The sequence below is a fragment of the Archocentrus centrarchus genome, chromosome 20, assembly GCF_007364275.1.
Source record: "Archocentrus centrarchus isolate MPI-CPG fArcCen1 chromosome 20, fArcCen1, whole genome shotgun sequence".
Lineage (NCBI taxonomy): Eukaryota > Metazoa > Chordata > Actinopteri > Cichliformes > Cichlidae > Archocentrus > Archocentrus centrarchus.
In genome coordinates this window covers 830,823-850,738 of record NC_044365.1, presented here as the reverse complement: position 1 = coordinate 850,738, position 19,916 = coordinate 830,823, and the positions used below count along the sequence as shown (strand labels likewise).

At 45.0% G+C, this 19,916-nt stretch overlaps 1 protein-coding gene across 1 annotated transcript; it reads left to right on the top strand.

The window, feature by feature from the left end:
• The first annotated feature begins 4,938 nt into the window (after positions 1–4,938).
• On the top strand, positions 4,939–15,500 carry rmc1 (regulator of MON1-CCZ1). The gene is made up of 21 exons (XM_030756301.1): positions 4,939–5,158; positions 5,654–5,730; positions 6,438–6,522; positions 6,779–6,835; positions 6,915–7,001; positions 7,360–7,500; positions 7,984–8,087; positions 8,217–8,306; positions 8,373–8,478; positions 8,566–8,674; positions 8,961–9,005; positions 9,079–9,132; positions 9,399–9,527; positions 9,898–10,004; positions 10,081–10,200; positions 10,354–10,431; positions 10,732–10,836; positions 11,154–11,222; positions 11,344–11,431; positions 11,522–11,659; positions 15,149–15,500. The coding sequence occupies exons 1-21, from the start codon at positions 5,060–5,062 to the stop codon at positions 15,226–15,228; spliced, it is 1,968 nt and encodes a 655-aa protein (XP_030612161.1). The 5' UTR covers positions 4,939–5,059; the 3' UTR covers positions 15,229–15,500.
• Positions 15,501–19,916: the final 4,416 nt, after the last annotated feature.

The window sequence follows — 19,916 nt, the reverse complement described above, 5'->3', positions numbered from 1 at the left end:
GTGGGTCGCTGTAACCAGCATGATGTTCTCCACTACCATGAAGAAGGTGGCTTCCTCAGCATTGGCAATGCTTCTCACCTCTTCTGTTGCCACGCCCACAGGAGGACCTGGACACGTTCCATTGTGGTTGGGACAGTCACCCACTCAGGACAGAAGGCCACATGACTCCTAACCAGCTGTGGTCCCCGGGCTGTGCACACCACCCAATTCATGGACCAGATCGCATGTGCATTTTTTAACATTTAATTTCATTAGGACAGGCTTTTATATATGTGGTGTCTGTTCAGTTTCAAAACCTCAGTCTGTTTGTTTCAGTAGGATCCGGATTTTTCCTGTATGGAATGGGAAGACAGTGGACTTTCTCAGAATCAGCACTCGGGCATTGTGGTCCCAGACGTGGCGTACCCTCTGACCTGAGAACAAACGTGAGCCTTAAAGGAGGAAGTTGACAAAAAAAACTGCTTTGGCTGCAACATTTATATGGTGCTGTTCAGTTTTGTGAGCATTTGCTTATTTTGTGAATAAAAGAGGATCCAAGAATCAAAATAACTGCACTTGCTTGGTGTTTGCTCTGTTTGGTGAGTCAAAGGGAGGATATGGAAGACAAGTTTGAAGCCTAAATATTTATTTAATGAATTTCTGTGAATAGCGTACATGTAAGCCAGCTCATGTAAACTCAGGACTCTTTTAAAATCCTGAAACCTTGAGAGCTCTGGTACCTGTAGTGATGAGTTTGTTTTATTTTACGAATAGTGAAGATTTGCAGGCATTCAGGTTTTGATAAAGAAATCATCTAGACTTGGTTTTGTGAAGTTGAAGATGTTTCATGTCGCATCCAAGACAAGAAAATCAATTCTGAATTGACAGAGTCTCTTGGAAAAAGATGAAATATCAACCTTTGAATTATGGAATTATCAGCTGGCACTTAAACACCACAACAAATCCTGTGTGGCAGGTAGAAGAAGAAGCAAGTCCCTCTGGAATGAAGTGTAATCGTTGTGGAAAGGGATGTGCAGAATCTCAGAGCTGGTTGAGGCTCCTCTGCAGAGCGCTGTTGGCAGGACCTCCCAGCCTGTCCAGAATATCAGCAGTTCAGTTGGTGTTGCTACATAAAAAAAAAGAGAACCTCAAATCTAAAACCAAAAGTTAATTTTTTATTGTTTTACACCTAGAACGTATCCTAATTCTGTTTAAATCACACATGCGAATGTACTGTAACAGCCAACCTCTGGTGATGAACTCATTATCATCATCATCATCATCATCATCATCATCATCATCATCATCTGCTTGTGGCCAAGTGATGCGCTCCAGAAGAACCTGCACTGAAACGGACATCGAAAAGCATAATTCACTTTCTGACCTTTTCAAAACTAAAATATAAATGAGGTCAGATCAGATTTATTAACAAACTTACTTCAGGGCAGATGGTTCCTGAGCCCTCTCTTGGAAGTATCAAAGCTGCTGTGTCTGGTGGCTGAGTCAACACGGTCCACATTGGTGTTTCTGTGAGACCTTCGGTTGCTTTCGTTCAGGGAAGGGAGGTCCTGAGCAGAGGCCAAATCCTGGATCTGCATTTTTTTCTGAAAGCTGTGATTCCCCTTCCAACTTCAATAATGGAGTTTCATATTAGGACATAAAAAGCCACTGCAAAATGTGCACTTAACACAACAGAGCATCCAATTTATGCTCTGATTATTACATTTAGCATCACCAGCATAAGTAAAAAATGTTCTCATTCACTCCAGGTGGTAATCTAGGACCCATCAAGAACAAAAGCTATAATGAAATTAAAGTATGTCCAACTGTGATGAGAGAGGAAAAAGAAACATACAGGCCTGATGTGCCGCAGTCCTCCAGAGTGACTGTTGAAGGTTCAGGATTCCCACCAAGGAGGAGCTGCACAGCAGCAGGGCTTTGTCCGGATCGGTTTGGCCCTCCATGGAGAAAGGAATCATTCTCCCAGCCATTAGGAACACGTGTCCTATCACAGTAAATTGATGTGTGAACTGTGCCAGCGTTCAAGTAGCAGTGTCGACATTCTTCTCGACTAACAGCTGGTTATAAACACTTTTCCCAGATATAAAGCTGCTCCTCCCAGTACCAAAGACTGAATATGAGGCGAGCAATGTCCAGATTTTCCACCTCCGATCACCACATACCCTAAAAACCATAAAAATACATCTATAGTGTTCCATATTTTTACTCCTAATGTTAGCAGTGAGTACAGTAACTGGGAGCAGTGAATACATAAATGACTAAGTTATTCATGGTTTGGGTAATATCTAACAGTTTATCAAAATATACATTTACCTCAGTGGAAACCAAACTTCTCAGCTGATGCTTGGAAGAAAGCCAGAGCAGGTAATGCCAGGTTTATGGAGGATGCACCCAGGTACATGACCTGCAGCACAGTACAATGACACCACTATGAAATACTAAGTATTTGATGATTGTCACAAACATATTTATACTGGAAACCTATGCTTACCTTACAGGAAAACTCATCAATGCCTCCAAACATAACAATATTATAGCTAAAAGAAACAGCCTGCAGGTGCGACCAACAGAGCAGACAGTGGATGTCACTGATGACACAAGTTTGCTTCCATACATGATCGTCTACACTGAGCGGGAGGGTCCACGGACAGGCTGCACACTGAGTAAACAAACACCGGAGAGCAGTGGTGGCAAAAGTACTGACACTCACAAACTGTCATGAGGATACTCAGGGGTTACAGTGGGATTCAGAAGGTGGAGGAACCCTAAGATCAGCTGTAGTGTCTCTGCATGGGGAGAAGAATCACAGCTTTCTATTGTGAGCTGCAGTAAATGATGTTGGTGTGCAGCTGTGATCAGCTGACCTGCTGCTGCTGCTCTGAGGTTTACTGCTCTGTGTGGATGAAGTGAACTCACAAAGATGTAACCCAGTATTTCACAGCTATCTGAGCTGATCTCCATCCCCTACACTGACAGCATACAGGCTGTAGAAATGTTGGATTCAGTGAATGAATCTCAGCATCAGCAGCTTTGATTCAAACTCATCTCTGCTGCACTGATGTAACCTGTAACTCTGACCATGAACACAAACACTGTGCTCCAGTCCAACACAGAGCTTTACTGTAAATACAGTACAGCAAGCTGACCTGTTTATTACGTACTAAACTGCAGTATTTTCATACAATCTCTGAATAACATAAAGTCAGCATACTTCAGTTTGTTTTCCAGTCCTTACCTTTAAATCTAACCTCTCTTCTTCCTCTCCTGTCCTCTTTCTCCATCTCTGAGTGAACTTCTCTCTCTTTGCTCTCCCTGAAATACAGCAGCTCTTCTTTTAGCTAGCAGACACACTGTGTGACAAACTGCACACACTTTGTGTGTTTGCTGATATTTGTTGAGCATTTAGAAACGTTGCATTTACCTGCCACACGTTACTCCCTTCATGCTCGCTCCTCTTCAGTAGCGCTAGCTAAGCTGTTTATGTGCCGCAGCGCAACTTACGGACTCGGTCCGGCCCGATTATAGCGCTATAAATGATACATTAATTATATGGGTTTATGTATTTAATCCCTTTGTACGAGATCAGCCCCGGTGATGGAGGATACGCAGTACGATTGTCTCTTATGTGTTATTATTCCTCCGTTTAGGCTCAGATCGTTTGATGTTTGATGGAAATTCAAACTTTTCTCTGACGTGTTAAAAAGTAACGAGTCTGTTTGAAAATGTAAGAAGTAGAAAGTACAGATACTTGTGTAAAAATGTAGGGAGTAAAAGTAAAAAGTAGTCAGAAAAATAAATACTCAAGTACGTAGTAAAGACTGGACACATTTTAACCTTTTACCTCCAAACGTGTCAAGGAGACACCGCGTACTTCAAAAGTGCCGGCGTGTACGGACTTCAACCGTAATACCACTACATGACTGTGAAGTGCAATTTCTGAGCTTTCAGGTACCCGTTTGAATTTTTCGGTAGTTACGGTAAAACGCCAGCTGATCAAGTTCCTTTGACCAGTGGCAAGACGCTATGTTTTAATCAGATGTTCGCGGCTTGTAAGGTCAGGAAATCTACGATTCAGCAGCGATCGCCTGACGTTAAAGGATTAATGTGTAGACTGAAAATTTAAAATTTAATATCGAGCAGGCTCCACAAACAACCTGCACAACATACACGAATTGTTCATCCCTCAGTGCAATTAGAAGAACAAAACAGGGCAGGTCATATCGGGTAGTAGAAACAGGATCAGCTCCTCAAAGGCCTTTGGATTTTCTGAGTTCCAATCTTTTGTTTTATAATTTGAATTTGGAGCACTCTATTATATGTTGAGTATATAAATAAATGTTTTATATAGGCCTAATGTTGTGTTTTTACATTAGTAATTCATTTTACACTTTTTAAAAAAAAATTAAAATCTAAGGAGCCGTTTGGGAGCCAAAAGAGCCGGAATTCCCATCACTAGTGAGCACAGGGTTCAATGCTCAGCTCTGAGCTCGTCATGCTTTCTCTAAGGCAGAGCCCAGACACTAATGCTGGACAGAGGGTGATGAAGATGGAGCTGCCAGGCAGGAAAGGAGGAAGACCTCAGAGAAGATTTATGGATGTTGTGAAGGAGGCCATGCAGAGGGTTGGTGTGACAGAGGAGGATGCTGGGATAGGCTGAGATGGAGGTGGATGATCTGCTCCCCTAAAGGGAGCAGATGAAATAAACGAAAACGTGTTTATCTGCTTGCTAACACATAAAATTCAATAAAGTCATAATTGAGCAGCTCAGATGGTGACTGTGCAGTCAACTGTTCCCAGTTATCAGCCTTCATATTAAAGCTGTCGGTGCCACTGCTGGTGGGCCATCTTTCATGTACAGTCTCGGTTATTGGAGGAAATTAAAGTAGCAAATAGAAGTTACACCAACGTTAAATCCCCCGCTTTTATTGTGAAAGGCTGAAGCGGAAGCCGCGCCGGTCGCCGGTTGTGAGGCTTCGCTCCACTTCCGCGATCAGACCCCGGAGTGCGGAGCCAGAACCGAGCGGAGACCTGCGGAATAAAGCGGCGGTCAGGTGTGAAGATGGCCGAGGAGCATTACTTGGAGCTGAGCGAGAACCCCGTGCAGTTTGAGCACGCGTCGAGCGTCAACAACGTCTTCTTCGACGAGGCCAACAAGCAGGTGAGCTAACGGCTAACAGCTAGCAGCAGGCAAAAACTTGTCAACAAACCCTCCGACATATTAAAAAGGGTAAAAACTGGAATATTTACGGGAGAGTTTGCTTACAAATAAATATGTAAATAATAAATTTACATTAGCTGGTAACTAGCGTAAATAAAAAGTTCATTTTAAAGCTGAAAACTGAATGAAAAGTTTGAAAAATGGGACAAAATAATAACTAAAGGAGCGGAAACAGCTGCGTCTCACTGTGAGCCACGTTATTGATCCATGGGGAATCTGAACCAGGATCAGCTGAACCCTGCTGCAGGTGACAGGTGTGGCTTCTTCTGGTGTTGTGTTTGAGGGACACAGGAAATTTTCATGTCACTAAAAGCTGAGATGTGCATTGAAACATAATCTGCTCAGAGTGTTTGCATGTGACTTCTGAACGCGTTTAAACACACCTGTCTGTACCTCTCTTACGTGGCTGTGCTGGGTTCTGTTTTCTGGCTGCAGGTGTTCGCCGTGCGGTCAGGCGGAGCCACCGGCGTGGTGGTTAAAGGCCCCGACGACAAGAGCAGCGTGGCCTTCAGGTTCGTGTGCTGGAGCTCCAGCTGAGCTCTGAAGATAAAAACATGGTGTTTAATGTGTGTGTCGGTTTGTACGTCACACTGCGGCGCTCTCAGCAGCATCCTGAGCGTCATCACCCGATGGCTGAGCAGGAAGTTTAGTTAAGGAAACGATGAGGTGAGAGGGTTTTGGGTCACCTGACTCACCTGAAACCACCGTAAACCGTTACAGCTGCAGCTCTCTGCTGACATCTAACCTCCCTCTCAGTCTCAGTCTGTGTTTAGCCTGGTGGCGTTCAGGTGCTGTGGACGTTTAACTGTTAGCTTTCATTCATTGAGTGATCTGTGGGCACATTAACATTTGGTGTTTCACACCTGGAGCAGCAGGTGTCATGTGGAAGGTGTTCCTCAGCTCACTGACACTTCAGTGTGATTTTTTTTTTTGGATTTGCAAGTTTGGGCTTAAAGTTTAAAGTGGTTTTACGTGATCGTGCCTGAGGACTCTGAAGTATAAATTTTAATAAAAGTAGTTTCCTGAGACAGATCATTAATCTCTGCTCCAGGATCTCAGCCTTGTGGAGCTGCTGGGAGTCTCAGAAGCCTCCAGTGAGATTTCAGATCACCTGTGAAAGACACACAATAAGCTGAAGCTGCAGCGATGTGTTCACTGGCAGCTTTCAGGTCAGTAAATCAGTAACACTTATGTAAGCTGTGTGCGTTTGGCTCCTCAGGATGGACGATAAAGGAGAAGTGAAGTGCATCAAGTTCTCCATTGGAAACAAGATCCTGGCTGTACAGAGAACCTCCAAGTCTGTGGTGAGTTCAGGGACGCTCAGACATATTTATCCTCACAGTCAGAGCTGCGGGGCTGAAAACAGATATTAAATTTTGCCTCTGCCTTTAGTGGAGAATGTCTGCCGGCTCGTTTTAGCGCTAACCTTTTATATTTGAAATGTTGGGTAAACAGATTTTTGAAGTTTATTTTATTTATATGTCAGACCTCGATGTGACTCATGCTCCGTTCAGGGACGGTCTGAAAGTTTAAAATGTGACAATTTTTGTGTGTCTGCAGGATTTAATCAACTTCATCCCCGACTACCCGCACACAGAGTTCAGTCAGGAGTGTAAGGTACGCTGCCGTTTCTGCGGCTCTCAGTCCGTCTGCTGACGGATCGGGAGAATCTCATCGTGTTTGTGTCGCTCCGCAGACGAAGAACGCCAACATTTTGGGGTTCTGTTGGACCAACTGGAACGAGATCGTCTTCATAACCGACCAGGGAATCGAGTTCTACCAGGTAACCTGAACACCTCACGCACAGACTGCACACCTACGGTCGGACGTGTCCACCCATCACAGGCAGGAATGTCGGGAATCTTTTAATGCAGTCTGTGAGCTGTTGCAGTGGTCGTCCAGCTCAGCTTTAACGACCTTAACGAGAACTGTGTGTTTGAATTCACACTAATGTGTTTCTGCAAACTCACATTTGGGCACGAATGCTGCTGGAAGCTGCACACAAACAGGAAATGACACGAGCTTGACGCTCAGGTTTTCATCATTTAAGACGACAGATGTGTTTTTGTAGCTGAGACTCACCTGAGCGTTACCTGCTCTCCTGTGATGTCACCCTCCCAGCTGACCTTCTGTGTGCTCAGGTGTTTCCAGACAAGCGCAGTCTGAAGCTGCTGAAGAGCCAGAGCATCAACGTGAACTGGTACCAGTACTGCCCGGAGACCTCCGTCATCCTGCTGTCCACCACCGTGCAGGGGAACGTCCTGCAGCCCTTCGCCTTCAGGGTGAGACACATCGCTATAGCAACAGGAAGGCCGCCACCTTCGGCGTGCACGTGTTCATTGGTCAGTTTAGTCTAAAGATCTTTGAGGCGCTCGGCCGTGCAGACGCCTCGGTGTGGCTCCTGTAGGGTGGGCGGGGCTTCACCCCCGCCTGTAAATGGACTAGTTCTTATATAGTGCTTTTCTACTCAGTCTGAGCACTCAAAGCACTTACACAACACGTTTACATTTACCCGTGCACTCCCAATCATACAAGCACTTCCATATTATCTAAGCTAAGTGCTTTAATTATCTAACATTCACACTCTGACGGTCGCGTCGGAGAGCAACTTGGGGTTAAGTATCTTGCCCAAGGATACATTGGCATGCAGCCTGGAGTAGCCAGGAATTGAACCCCTGACCTTCCGATCAGTAGGTGACCTGCTCTACCTCCTGAGCTACACGTTGGTGTAAATAAAGTTTGTTGTATTCATTTTGCTGTTTCAGAACGGGACCATGTCCAAGATGTCCAAGTTTGAGATCGAGCTGCCGGTCGTCCCCAAACCCGCCAAACTCAGCCTGTCTGAGAGGGACATCGCCATGGCAACCATGTAGGTCACCAGCTGATGGAGTTTTTTTTGTTTCGCCTGCTGAAAAAAAAAAAAAAAAGACTAACCTGTGTGTGTGTGTGTGTGTGTGTGTGTGTGTGTGTGTGTGTGTGTGTGTGTGTGTGTCTGCAGTTACGGTCAGCTGTACGTGATGTACCTGAAGCATCACTCGAGAACAGCCAACAGTCCCAGTGCAGAGGTGGTGCTGTACCACCTGTCCAGGTAAGTGCAGCAGATGTTAGAAAGCAGGCGTCCCTCTGGGCACTGACCTCCTTCTGTGTGGATCAGGGAGGGCTCCTGTAAGAAGAGCCATGTGTTGAAGCTGAACACGACGGGCAAGTTTGCTCTGAACATCGTGGACAACCTGGTGGTGGTCCATCACCAGAGCTCGCAGGTTAGAGCCCCGTCCTTCCTCTGAGGATTAATCCCAGGTATTCCGTATGAAAGGCGGAGCTAACCGACCTCCTGCTCTGTGATTCAGACGTCGCTGATCTTCGACATCAAGCTGAAGGAGCCCGACTGCACCCTGAACATACACCAGCCCGTCCTGCCTGCCAGGTCCATCCACCCCTACAGGATCCCACTGTCAGGTACACTCTGCCCTCTTTGCCCCCCCGGATTAGAAATGGGGGTGTGACTGACGTGCAGACGTTCAGCTGTAATTTATGGGTTAAACTGTAGACACATTACAACCATTTTCATACACACACTGTTTTCAGGGGCTCAGATGTAACAGGAAGCTCAGTGTGTGTGTGTGTGTGTGTGTGTGTGTGTGTGTGTGTGTGTGTGTGTGTGTGTGTGTGTGTGTGGGTCCAAATCCTGCTGTGGGGGGGGGTTCAGGGTATCTGACCTGCTGCTTCTTCCTCTCCTCTGCAGGCCCGGCAGTCGTTCCCTCCCAGCCTCCAGTGCCGTGTCAGCTCTGTATCCTTTCTGCACAGTAAATGTTAATGAAGCCTGTCAGAGGAGGAGCTTCTTTTCCTCAGCATCATTCCAGACTCTTCGTCCTGGAGCGTCTTCCAGCCAGACATCATCATCAGTGCCAGCGAAGGTGGGCGAGCTCAGACATTCACACATGATGGAGACAGTGTGTTTAAAAATGTGACTACAGGCCCCTGAGCTCATCGTGGATGTCACCGAGCCTCCAACCGTCCCTGATCAGTTTTCCTCGGTGGTGTTTGGGTGCAGTCTGATTTCCTGAGCTGCTCATTGTGGTCTGAATGAGGAGGAAGCAGAGTTCAGCTGTAGAGTCAGACTGCACCATGAGAGCTTTTTGGTTGTTGTTGCAGCCCTGCTGATCTGTGTTACCTGTTTCAGGTTACCTGTGGTACCTGCAGGTGAAGCTGGCGCCAACAGTCAACCTGCTGCAGGACAAAGGCAAACTGATGGACTTCCTGTTACGGCGCAGAGACTGCAAGATGGTCATCCTGTCGGTCTGCTCGCAGAGTGCGTCTCCCCGCTCCTCCTGTTCTTTAGTCACATCAGCTGGTTTGATAAAAGTCACCTGTAGACTTCCACCCGCAGCAGCAGAATGACCCACCTGAGGATCCCGCTGCTCCTCTGGGTCCACATTTCTGCTGTGATGCTTTTTAAAACCATAAAATCTGAACTTAAATGTACAGGAAACCAGGAGTGAGGTGATGATGTCCCAGTAAAACCAGTAAGAATCTGAGCTCTTTCAACCAGATCGACCTTCAGCTCCAACCAGAGAGGAAACATTCCCCTGAAGGATGAGGTGTGTGTGTCTGAGACGGCAGAGCAGAGGTCTAACTCACCTGTGTGTGTGTGTGTGTGTGTGTGTGTGTGTGTGTTGCAGTTCTGGAGGCCGGTGAGAAGGGGAGCCTTCCTGTTGTGGCGACCGTGTTCGACAAACTGAACCAGGTGTACAAAGATTACCTGGAGGCGGAGCAGAGCTACACCCAGGTGAGTGTCTGATGGAGGTTTCTGATCCCTGAGGATACCTGATGGGATTTCTAACGTGTTCGTTTCCCATTTGGAGGCGATGGAGTCCGGGCCGAGCCGGGGCAGCGCCGCCCAGAAGCGCCCGGTCAGAACTCAGGCCGTCATCGACCAGTCGGACATGTACACACACGTCCTGTCTGCATTCACAGAGAGGAAGGTCTGACACACACACACACACACACACACACACACACACACACACACACACACACACACACACACACACACACACACACACACCTGTGAGTTTCCACCTGAATGTCTTAAAACCAGGTGACATGATGAACTTCCTGCTCTGTGCGTCCTGCAGGGCGTCTCCCACAAGTTCATCATCGCGGTGCTGATGGAGTACATCCGCTCTCTGAACCAGTACCAGATCACAGTGCAGGTAAAGGTGCAGAGCCCACCTCACAGAGCTCACCAGCATCACTGCTGTCAGGTCTGCATTAGACTCACACAAAAATCCCTCAGCAGCTCAGCCAATCACGCTGCCAGTTCTGTACAGGTGCTTTTTCTTCCAGCAGCGCTTTGGGGCTTTGGGGGGGTTGGGGGGTACTCTTAGCTTACTTCCTGTTTATCCAGATTTGGGAACAACACGAGCCCCCCAAGGCTGGGATTGTGTCCCATCCTGGTCTGGATGTTTGCCGTGTCAGAACTTTGGTAACACCTGGAATTATTTGTCTTTCAGCATTACCTGTACGAGCTGGTGATCAAGACGCTGGTGCAGCACAACCTGTTCTACATGCTGCACCAGTTCCTGCAGTACCACGTCCTCAGCGACTCCAAACCGCTGGTGAGTTCACACGTCCTCAGCCTGCGAGTCCTCGGCATGTCTGCAGGTCTGAGGTCAGCCGCAGACAGATTAGTGAATGTAGGAGACACCAGTGTGTGTGTGTGTGTGTGTGTGTGTGTGTGTGTGTGTGTGTGTGTGTGTGTGCTGCTGTATAGACTGAACGTCTTCAGGCTGCAGCAGATGGCTCCGATGTTCCCAGCCTGCCTCTGGAGTCAGCAGTGACCCCTCGCCTCTCACTGGGTTTTGTTAAACTCAGAGGAAGTCGGTTTGGTTGAGCTCGGCTCAGTTTGAGTGTGTGTTGAATTGTGGCTCCTCAGGCGTGTTTGCTTCTGTCTCTGGAGAGCACGTATCCACCTGCACACCAGCTGTCCCTGGACATGCTGAAGGTAAGAGACATACTTAAAAACCTTCATGGGGGGGGGGGGGGGGGGGGGCTCATGCACTTTGGCTGTTGGTTTTAGTGGTTTCCTCACTCACAGCCAGTTAAAGCTTCCTGTTTGTTTGTAGCGTCTGTCCACGGCCAATGACGAGATCGTGGAGGTTCTGCTGTCGAAGCAGCAGGTTCTGGGCGCGCTCAGATTCATCCGCAGCGTCGGTGCGTTAATCGATGTTTCTGCCTTTTTAAAAGTCGTCCAGAGCAAAGTGTTTAAAACAAACTCACCCTGACGTGTTTCTCCCGGCTCAGGCGGCCATGACAACGTGTCAGCGCGGAAGTTCCTGGATGCTGCGCGGCAGACCGGAGACCAGATGCTGTTCTACACCGTGTTCAGGTCGTTCCAGCAGAGGAACCAGCGGCTCAGAGGAAGCCCCGCCTTCAACCCCGGTGAGAACGCACACACGCCCTCAGAGCCGTTCAGCAGGAACACGTGTGGTTAAAGTTCAGCCTCTCGAAGGCTGGTAAGATTCAATTCAATTTAGTTTTATTTATATAGCACCAAATCACAACTGTCGCCTCAAGGCGCTTTGTATTGTGGGTAAATGGTAAATGGACTAGTTCTTATATAGTGCTTTTCTACTCAGTATGAGCACTCAAAGCGCTTATACAACCTGTGCATTCACCCATGCACTCCCATTCATACAAGCACTTCCATGTTTACTAAGCTAAGTGCTTTTTAATTAACTAACATTCACACGCATTCATACTCCGACAGAACGGTCGGAGAGCAACTTGGGGTTAAGTATCTTGCCCAAGGATACATTGGCATGTAGCCTGGAGTAGCCAGGATTCGAACCGCTGACCTTCCGATCAGTAGGTGACCTGCTCTACCTACTGAGCTACAGCCACCCCCAAAAGACCCTACAATAATACAGAGAAAACCCAACAGTCAAAACGACCCCCTATGAGCAGCACTTGGTGACAGTGGAAAGGAAAAACTCCCTTTAACAGGAAGAAACCTCCATCAGAACCAGGCTCAGGGAGGGGGGGTCATCTGCTGAGGGGGGAGAGACAGAGATTAATAATAACTAATGATTAATTACAGAGTGGAGTATAAACAAAGTAAATAAGGTGAATGAAAAGAAACAGTGCATTATGGGAACCCCCCAGCAGCCTAGGCATATAGCAGCATAACTAAGGGAGGGTTCAGGGTCACCTGATCCAGCCCTAAATATAAGCTTTATCATAAAGGAAAGTTTTAAGCCTAATCTTAAAAATAGAGAGGGTGTCTGTCTCCTGAATCCAAGCTGGGAGCTGGTTCCACAGAAGAGGGGCCTGAAAGCTGAAGGCTCTGCCTCCCATTCTACTCTTAAGTATCCTAGGAACCACAAGTAAGCCAGCAGTCTGAGAGAGAAGTGCTCTGTTGGGGTGATATGGTACTATGAGGTCTTTACAGGGGACATATCACACAAAATCCACCTTTTTAGCCCTTAAATACATTTTGTTGTGTACTGAGTGTGTAGCAGTGCAGGAAATTTAATTCATGTCTTTAAGACATTCCTGCAGTTTAACTAATTGATGTGTGTCATCTGGCTTCATTGATAGATAAAGCTGAGTATCATCTGCATAACAATGAAAATTGATGCAGTGCTTTCTAATAATACTGCCTAAGGGAAGCATGTATAATGTAAATAAAACTGGTCCTAGCACAGAACCCTGTGGAACTCCATAATTAACCTTACTGTCTGAAGAAGACTCCCCATTTACATGAACAAATTGGAGTCTATTAGATAAATATGATTCAAACCACTGCAGTGCAGTACCTTTAATACCTATAGTATGCTCTAATCTCTGTAATAAAATGTTATGGTCAACAGTATCAAAGCTGCACTGAGGTCCAACAGGACAAGCACAGAGATGAGTCCACTGTCAGAGGCTCTAAGAAGATCATTTGTAACCTTCACTAATGCTGTTTCTGTACTGTGATGAATTCTGAAACCTGACTGAAACTCTTCAAATAAACCGTTCCTCTGCAGATGATCAGTTAGCTGTTTTACAACTACTCTTTCAAGAATCTTTGAGAGAAAAGGAAGGTTGGAGATTGGCCTATAATTAGCTAAGACAGCTGGGTCAGTGATGGCTTTTTAAGTAGAGGTTTAATTACAGCCACCTTGAAGGTCTGTGGTACATAGCCAACTAATAAAGACTGATTGATCATTTTTAAGATTGAAGCATCAATAATTGGAAAGACTTCTTTGAACAGTCTAGTAGGAATGGGATCTAATAAACATGTTGCTGGTTTGGAGGAAGTAACTATTGAAGTTAACTCTGAAAGATCAACTGGAGCAAAAGAGTCTAAACAAATACCAGCAGTGCTGAAAGCAGCCGAACATGAAGAATAATCTTTGAGATGGTTATGAATAATTTTTTCTCGAATGTCTAAAATGTTATTTGTAAAGAAATCCATGAAGTCACTACTAGTTAACGTGAAAGGAATACTCGGCTCTACAGAGCTCTGACTCTTTGTCAGCCTGGCTACAGTGCTGAAAACAAACCTGGGGTTGTTCTTATTTTCTTCAATTAATGATGAGTAGTAAGATGTCCTAGCTTTACGGAGGGCTTTTTTATAGAGCAACAAACTCTTTTTCCAGGCTAAATGAGCATCTTCTAATTTAGTGAGACGCCATTCCCTCTCCAGCTTTCGGGTTATCTGCTTTAAGCTGTGCGTTTGTGAATTATACCACGGAGTCAGGCACTTCTGATTTGAAGCTTTCCTTTTCAGAGGAGCCACAGTATCCAAAGTTATACGCAGTGAGGATGTAAAACTATTGACGAGATAATCGACCTCACTGGGAGCAGAGTTTAGGTAGCTGCTCTGCACTGTGTTGGCACTGAAGAGCATAACAATGAAGGAATTAGATCCTTAAACTTAGTTACAGCACTTTCAGAAAGACTTCTACTGTAATAAAACTTATTCCCCACTGCTGTGTAATCCATTAAAGTAAATGTAAATGTTACTAAGAAATGATCAGACAGGAGGGGGCTTTCAGGGAATACTGTTAAGTCTTCAGTTTCTATGCCATATGTCAGGACAAGATCCAGAGTATGATTAAAGTGGTGGGTGGGCTCCTTTACATTTTGAGAGAAGCCAATTGAATCTAACAATAGATTAAATGCAGTGTTGAGGCTGTCATTCTCAGCATCTACATGGATGTTAAAATCACCCACTATAATGATTTTATCTGAACTGAGCACTAAATCAGATAAAAAGTCTGAGAAATCAGACAGAAACTCTGAGTAAGGACCAGGTGGACGATAGATAATAACAAATAAAACAGGTTTTTGATTTTCCCAATTAGGATGGACAAGACTAAGAGTCAGGCTTTCAAAAGAATGAAAACTTTGTCTGGGTCTCTGATTAATTAATAAGCTGGAATTGAAGATTGCAGCTAATCCTCCTCCTCGACCTGTGCTTCGAGCATTCTGACAGTTACTGTGACTCGGGGGTGTTGATTCATTTAAACTAACATATTCATCCTGCTGTAACCAGGTTTCTGTAAGGCAGAATAAATCAATACGTTGATCAATTATTAAATCATTTACTAATAGGGACTTGGAAGAGAGAGACCTAATGTTTAACAATCCACATTTAATTGTTTTATTTTTTGGTGCAGTTGATGAAGCTGTATTTATTGTTTTTGAATTTTTATGCTTAAATAGCTTTTTGCTGATTTTAGCTTTGGTTTTTGGTGGTCTGGGAGCAGCACCGACTCTGCCAGTTATCTATAAAGCCCACGTCTGCTGCTCTGCAGGATCAAGTGTTACTGTGGTTACACGGTGATGATGTGGAGCTGCAGAGGCTTCTGCTCGGCTCGAGTTGGTCGGTTAACGCGAAGGATCTGCTGATGTGTTGATCTGAACCTTTTTTGTCACCAGGAGAGCACTGTGAGGAGCACGTGGCTCACTTCAAGCAGCTGTTTGGGGAGCAGGCGCTGATGAAGCCCTCCACCGTGTGACGCCTCCTCAGGGAGGAAGTCACGTACATTTAGCTGCACACGAGTGTCCGGGAGCAGGAAACCACAACATGCTGCAGAGCTGTTTCACTGTGTGAAACCTGCAGGAAGAGACCACAGAGCATCGCATCATCACCTTTAAGAGAAGGTTGGGTCACAGCGCCTGCTGCCATCTTTGTTTACAGGTGGTCATAGATCCTGCTGGATGAGCAGTTATGAAGGGAAATCACCTGTAACAGCACAGCCTTTCACAATAAATGGTGTGTGTTAATGATCATGTTGTTTCTGCTATAATCATGTGTGTCGTGGTTTTCTTAAACATCACCTTCATGTGGTCAGGTTCACCTGCGCAGGTGGTCCTAACCATCTAAATCATGTGTTGCACCCAGGATACTTCATGTGCATGTGAATGTACTCAGTGGGAAGCAGCTCACCGCTGCTCTGATGTCAGTGAGTTGTGGGTGGGGCCAGAGCCTGCACCTGCATGTGTGTATTCTGTAAGATGAAGATGAATGAGTGTGTTAAATGAAGCTGAAGTGTATGAACATGAAATCTGAGAGCTAACCTGATTTTAAATGTACAGCTAATAAAAGTCTGAACCAAAGATGTGTGAGTCCTTTGTGTTACAGTTTGCAGTGATAAAGTGAGTGTGTGTCAGCGCGCACACACATCTGACACACATCATGAAGGTTGAAGCTGTCTTTGGACGTCGGCTGCTTTTTCACTCGTGCTCAGTCACCTGACCACAGGTTATGTTTTTATGAAGTCCGAATCATTCGAGCATGAATGGACCGGTTCTCGTGCAGCTCTTCATCCAGCCGAACACTTTGCTCTGCCCGCTCTAACGTTCACTCATCATCAAACACGGTGAGGAGCTCTGACACGCAGACTGGAGAAATGTTTGGATTGAATGCCCTTCCTGACGCAACCTCAGAGGGTACCTGCTGGAATCAGACCAGCAACCTTTTGCTTCTAAGTGAATGTGTTAACTACTACACTGCAGCACCAGTACCTCAGCAGAGAACCAGTTTTAAACTAGCAGCCGGTCCTGTTCCCATTTCTTCAGCTGAGTCTATCAAAAATGCCAAAGATAACACAGTTCTGTTATTTCATACATTTCTGCACCAACAAGCTGATTCCCAAAGAGCTGCTAGAACTGGCAGATCTCAGCATGGTGAGCAGTGTGGCTTTGAAATGAGGAAACCAAACAAGTGGAGGACAAAGAAGAAGTGTGGGTCCTTCAGAACCAGGAAATGCTCCAACAAAGACCTGACGCTGGACCTGAGAGATCATCTGGACCTTCAGCTGATCCATCTGCTGTTCAATGAAGGCTCATCAGAGATGGAAGGGTGGCTGTGAGGACGCTGTTCTTAATGAAGGGGAACAGGAAAGGCTGAGGTCTGCACTGAACATCAGCAGCAGGTCTGATGTATCCACATCTGAGACCTTTGGTTCAAACCACCATCAGCATGTAGGGAGAAGGTCAGCACAGGTCCAACAGTGAGAGTCTGCAGCATCTGTGAAACACGGTGGAGGTCTGTCATGGTTTGGGTGGTGATGGAGCGCTTTCCAAAACTGATGGAATTATGAAACCAAAGATTTTGATCCACAGTGAAAAACCATCCAGAAAGCAATGATCCAAACACAGTGTCAGCACAGTAAAAGCACACCTGGATATAAAAACACAGGTGAACACCATCAATGATGGACCTCAGCATCACTGCAGCAGTGTGGGATCATCCTGACAGAGAACAGAACCACAGGCAGAAACATCCAAAGAGCTTTGAAGGTCCTTCAGGAAGCCATGAGAGCGGTTCCTGCAGACTGCTGAAGGGAACGACAGGAAGCTGCCTCAGAGGGTTCAGACTGTGATGGAGAATATAGGAGGTCACAGCAAACAGCACTTAAGCCTGTTAGAATCACATGACCTCTGATTCTGCTTCACAGACTGGATTTCCATGTACGTTTGAATCCGTTTCTCCTTCTGACAAAATAAAGAAATGAGGGGTGGCTCAAGACTTATGCACACTGTAACTGCATGTATAACTTGCAGGCAAGTCTAAATCTTTTCTTGTAACAGTTATCAGATTTGGTGCACATGCAGTTGCTTTCAGAGCTCTGAAACAGCCAGAAACAGCCTGGATTCGTTACCACGATGGCTGCTGGGCGCCATCGCTGCTCGCAGAGGGCCTGTGGATGGAAACCATACCACCTTTACTTCCTGTACTTCACTCTGCTGTAATGTAGAGGGTTCTTCATGTGTAGGCTTTGGCCCCCAAAGAAAAATCACTAAGAACTATTTTAAGCAGTTTCTTTATAGGACTTCATTTACTCAGTACATGTTTGTCTATTAAAAGACCAGAGCTAAGCAAACACACACAAACCCAGTAACACAATTACAATGTGAACCCACCTCCAACACATTACAGTCTTCATCTTTTTTACTCAAACTCTCAGCTGGATAAAAATATTCTGAATTGATCTAAATAAGATTATTTCTTCCAATAATTGGGACTAGATTGTTTAAAAATGTAATTTAACCTGAGCGGGTGTAAGAGAGAAACCAAGCCGTGGCCGGTGTTTGATTCACACACCTTTCCTTGATATAATCTTTATTGCTTTCTCTTATTGGGTTGAATACAGAACAGGTTTACATCTCTTGACTTTGTGAAACAGGACAGAGAAAAATCAACGTTTCCCAGACGATTGTGTCTTAATGCTTTCTGATTGAGGTCCAGCATTTGTGCGAGTGAGTGTGTTTTTAAATCTCCTCTGCGACGTTCCCTTTGACCTCTGACCTCTGACCAGGACACAGGAAGGCGAAACCGAACCAAAGGAGGACTCTAACCAAATATCCGAGTGAGGGGGTGGCGGCTTGAAAGCCAACCACATGGTTTGTAGGCGATGGTGAGTTCACAGTCAAGTGCTAAATGTAGTGATTGACAGTTCTGAATCATTATTTAAAAAAGAGAGACAACATAATCAGGACAAGTTGCAACTCAGGAAGTAAGAACATGAAGCATTTTGAATATGGATTTGTGAAAGACCCTGAGAGCGAGATTATATATAATTCCATATTTATAATATATATATATTTATATATGTGTGTGTAGCACAAGAAGTGATGAGAAAGGAGAAATCATCCATAACTGAACAAATTAGATTAACATGCAAAAAAAAAAAAAAAAAAATAGCCTAACCTACAAGTCACCCTTTAACTGAACACAATGGATTTTCACAGTTTTATATGCATTTATATGTCATAGAGAAAAAATAAGAAACACAACAAAAAGTAACACAACAGAACCAACAGACCCAAACAATCTGTTCTCGACTCTTAAACAGGAGCTCTACATAAAGCTTTTTGGATTCAGAGGGATTCTTATTGCTAGTCCGATTCGCACCCCGGCCCACCGCGCCCTACGGCGAGCCGGTTAGTCCACGACACAAACCATCAGTTCCTCACAACAGCTCTGCAGCATAAACGTGATATTCTTAATACATGGCTTCTTCTCAAGTCGCTGTGGAAACTAAACACACAGACACACACACACTCGCCTGGGCTCCAAATAAATACATTTAAAAACAGTCCACGTGCATTCGAATGGAAGTCCAGTATTCATATGGCTACACACACACACACACACACACACACACACACACACACACACACACACACACACACACACACACACACACACACACACACACACACTTATAATCCAGAGGGAGAGGGAGTTCAGAGGGCGTTAACAAAACAGGAAGCAGTTCAGAGAGAAAGGGAGCGTTTCCTCCCCACAGTAAGGTCCAATTATTAACTCAAAATTTAACGGGATTATTAATTAATCCGGGTTTTTGTGTCTCACAAACTCAGTTGTAGATTGTTATAAACAGCATGTATTTTGTATAACATCTGTATAATTTAGCATGGCTAACTTTCCTGCTCTAGTCAAAGTGAGGATAATGTCGCAAAAACGGCAAATCTCTGCTTTGGAATAAAGTAATTTCAAAACATTTATTAGAGTAAATCAATGAAATGTTGATAATTCTATTAAACTCTGAGAAACTGCTCCAATTAAGGAAAATTTAAAGCGGATTTAAGCTGCGAGCAACAGCAAACCATTTAGCCAAAGCCGGGGAGTTAGCGGTGTCGCATAATAAAAACCTTTTCTATGAACCGCTCCGTATTTGTACACGTCTGTCTTACTGATCCATTCTGACCAAGATAAACAGTAAGCTAGCCAGCACGATGGACTAACATTAGCTGCTGGCTTGCAAGCATGAATAGTTTATACATTTTTAGCAACATGATAACCGCTAAGGAGCTGAAACTTTTGGCTACCAAAAAAAAAACCCAAAAAGCTTCAAAGCCTTTTTATGGTTTTCTTATTTTCCAAAAAACCCAAAATGTATGATTTTCATTTGTGTTTTAAGCAGCTCTCAAAGAGATGCTAGCTGCCAAAAATAACGGAAAAACGAGTGCTTTGATTTGAAAAGAATCACGGGTCAGTTTAGAGCCAATTTGACTGAAGAAACAATTTGTTCTTGAATTAATTGACAGGGAAATTTTACATTATTTTCAAACTTTAGCCTTCTAATTTTCATAAAGCATTCGTGAGGCCTAAAATGATGTGGTACATAAACTAAAATACAAATGACAAAATGAAGGAAATTGACTCCCTTTCTCTCTT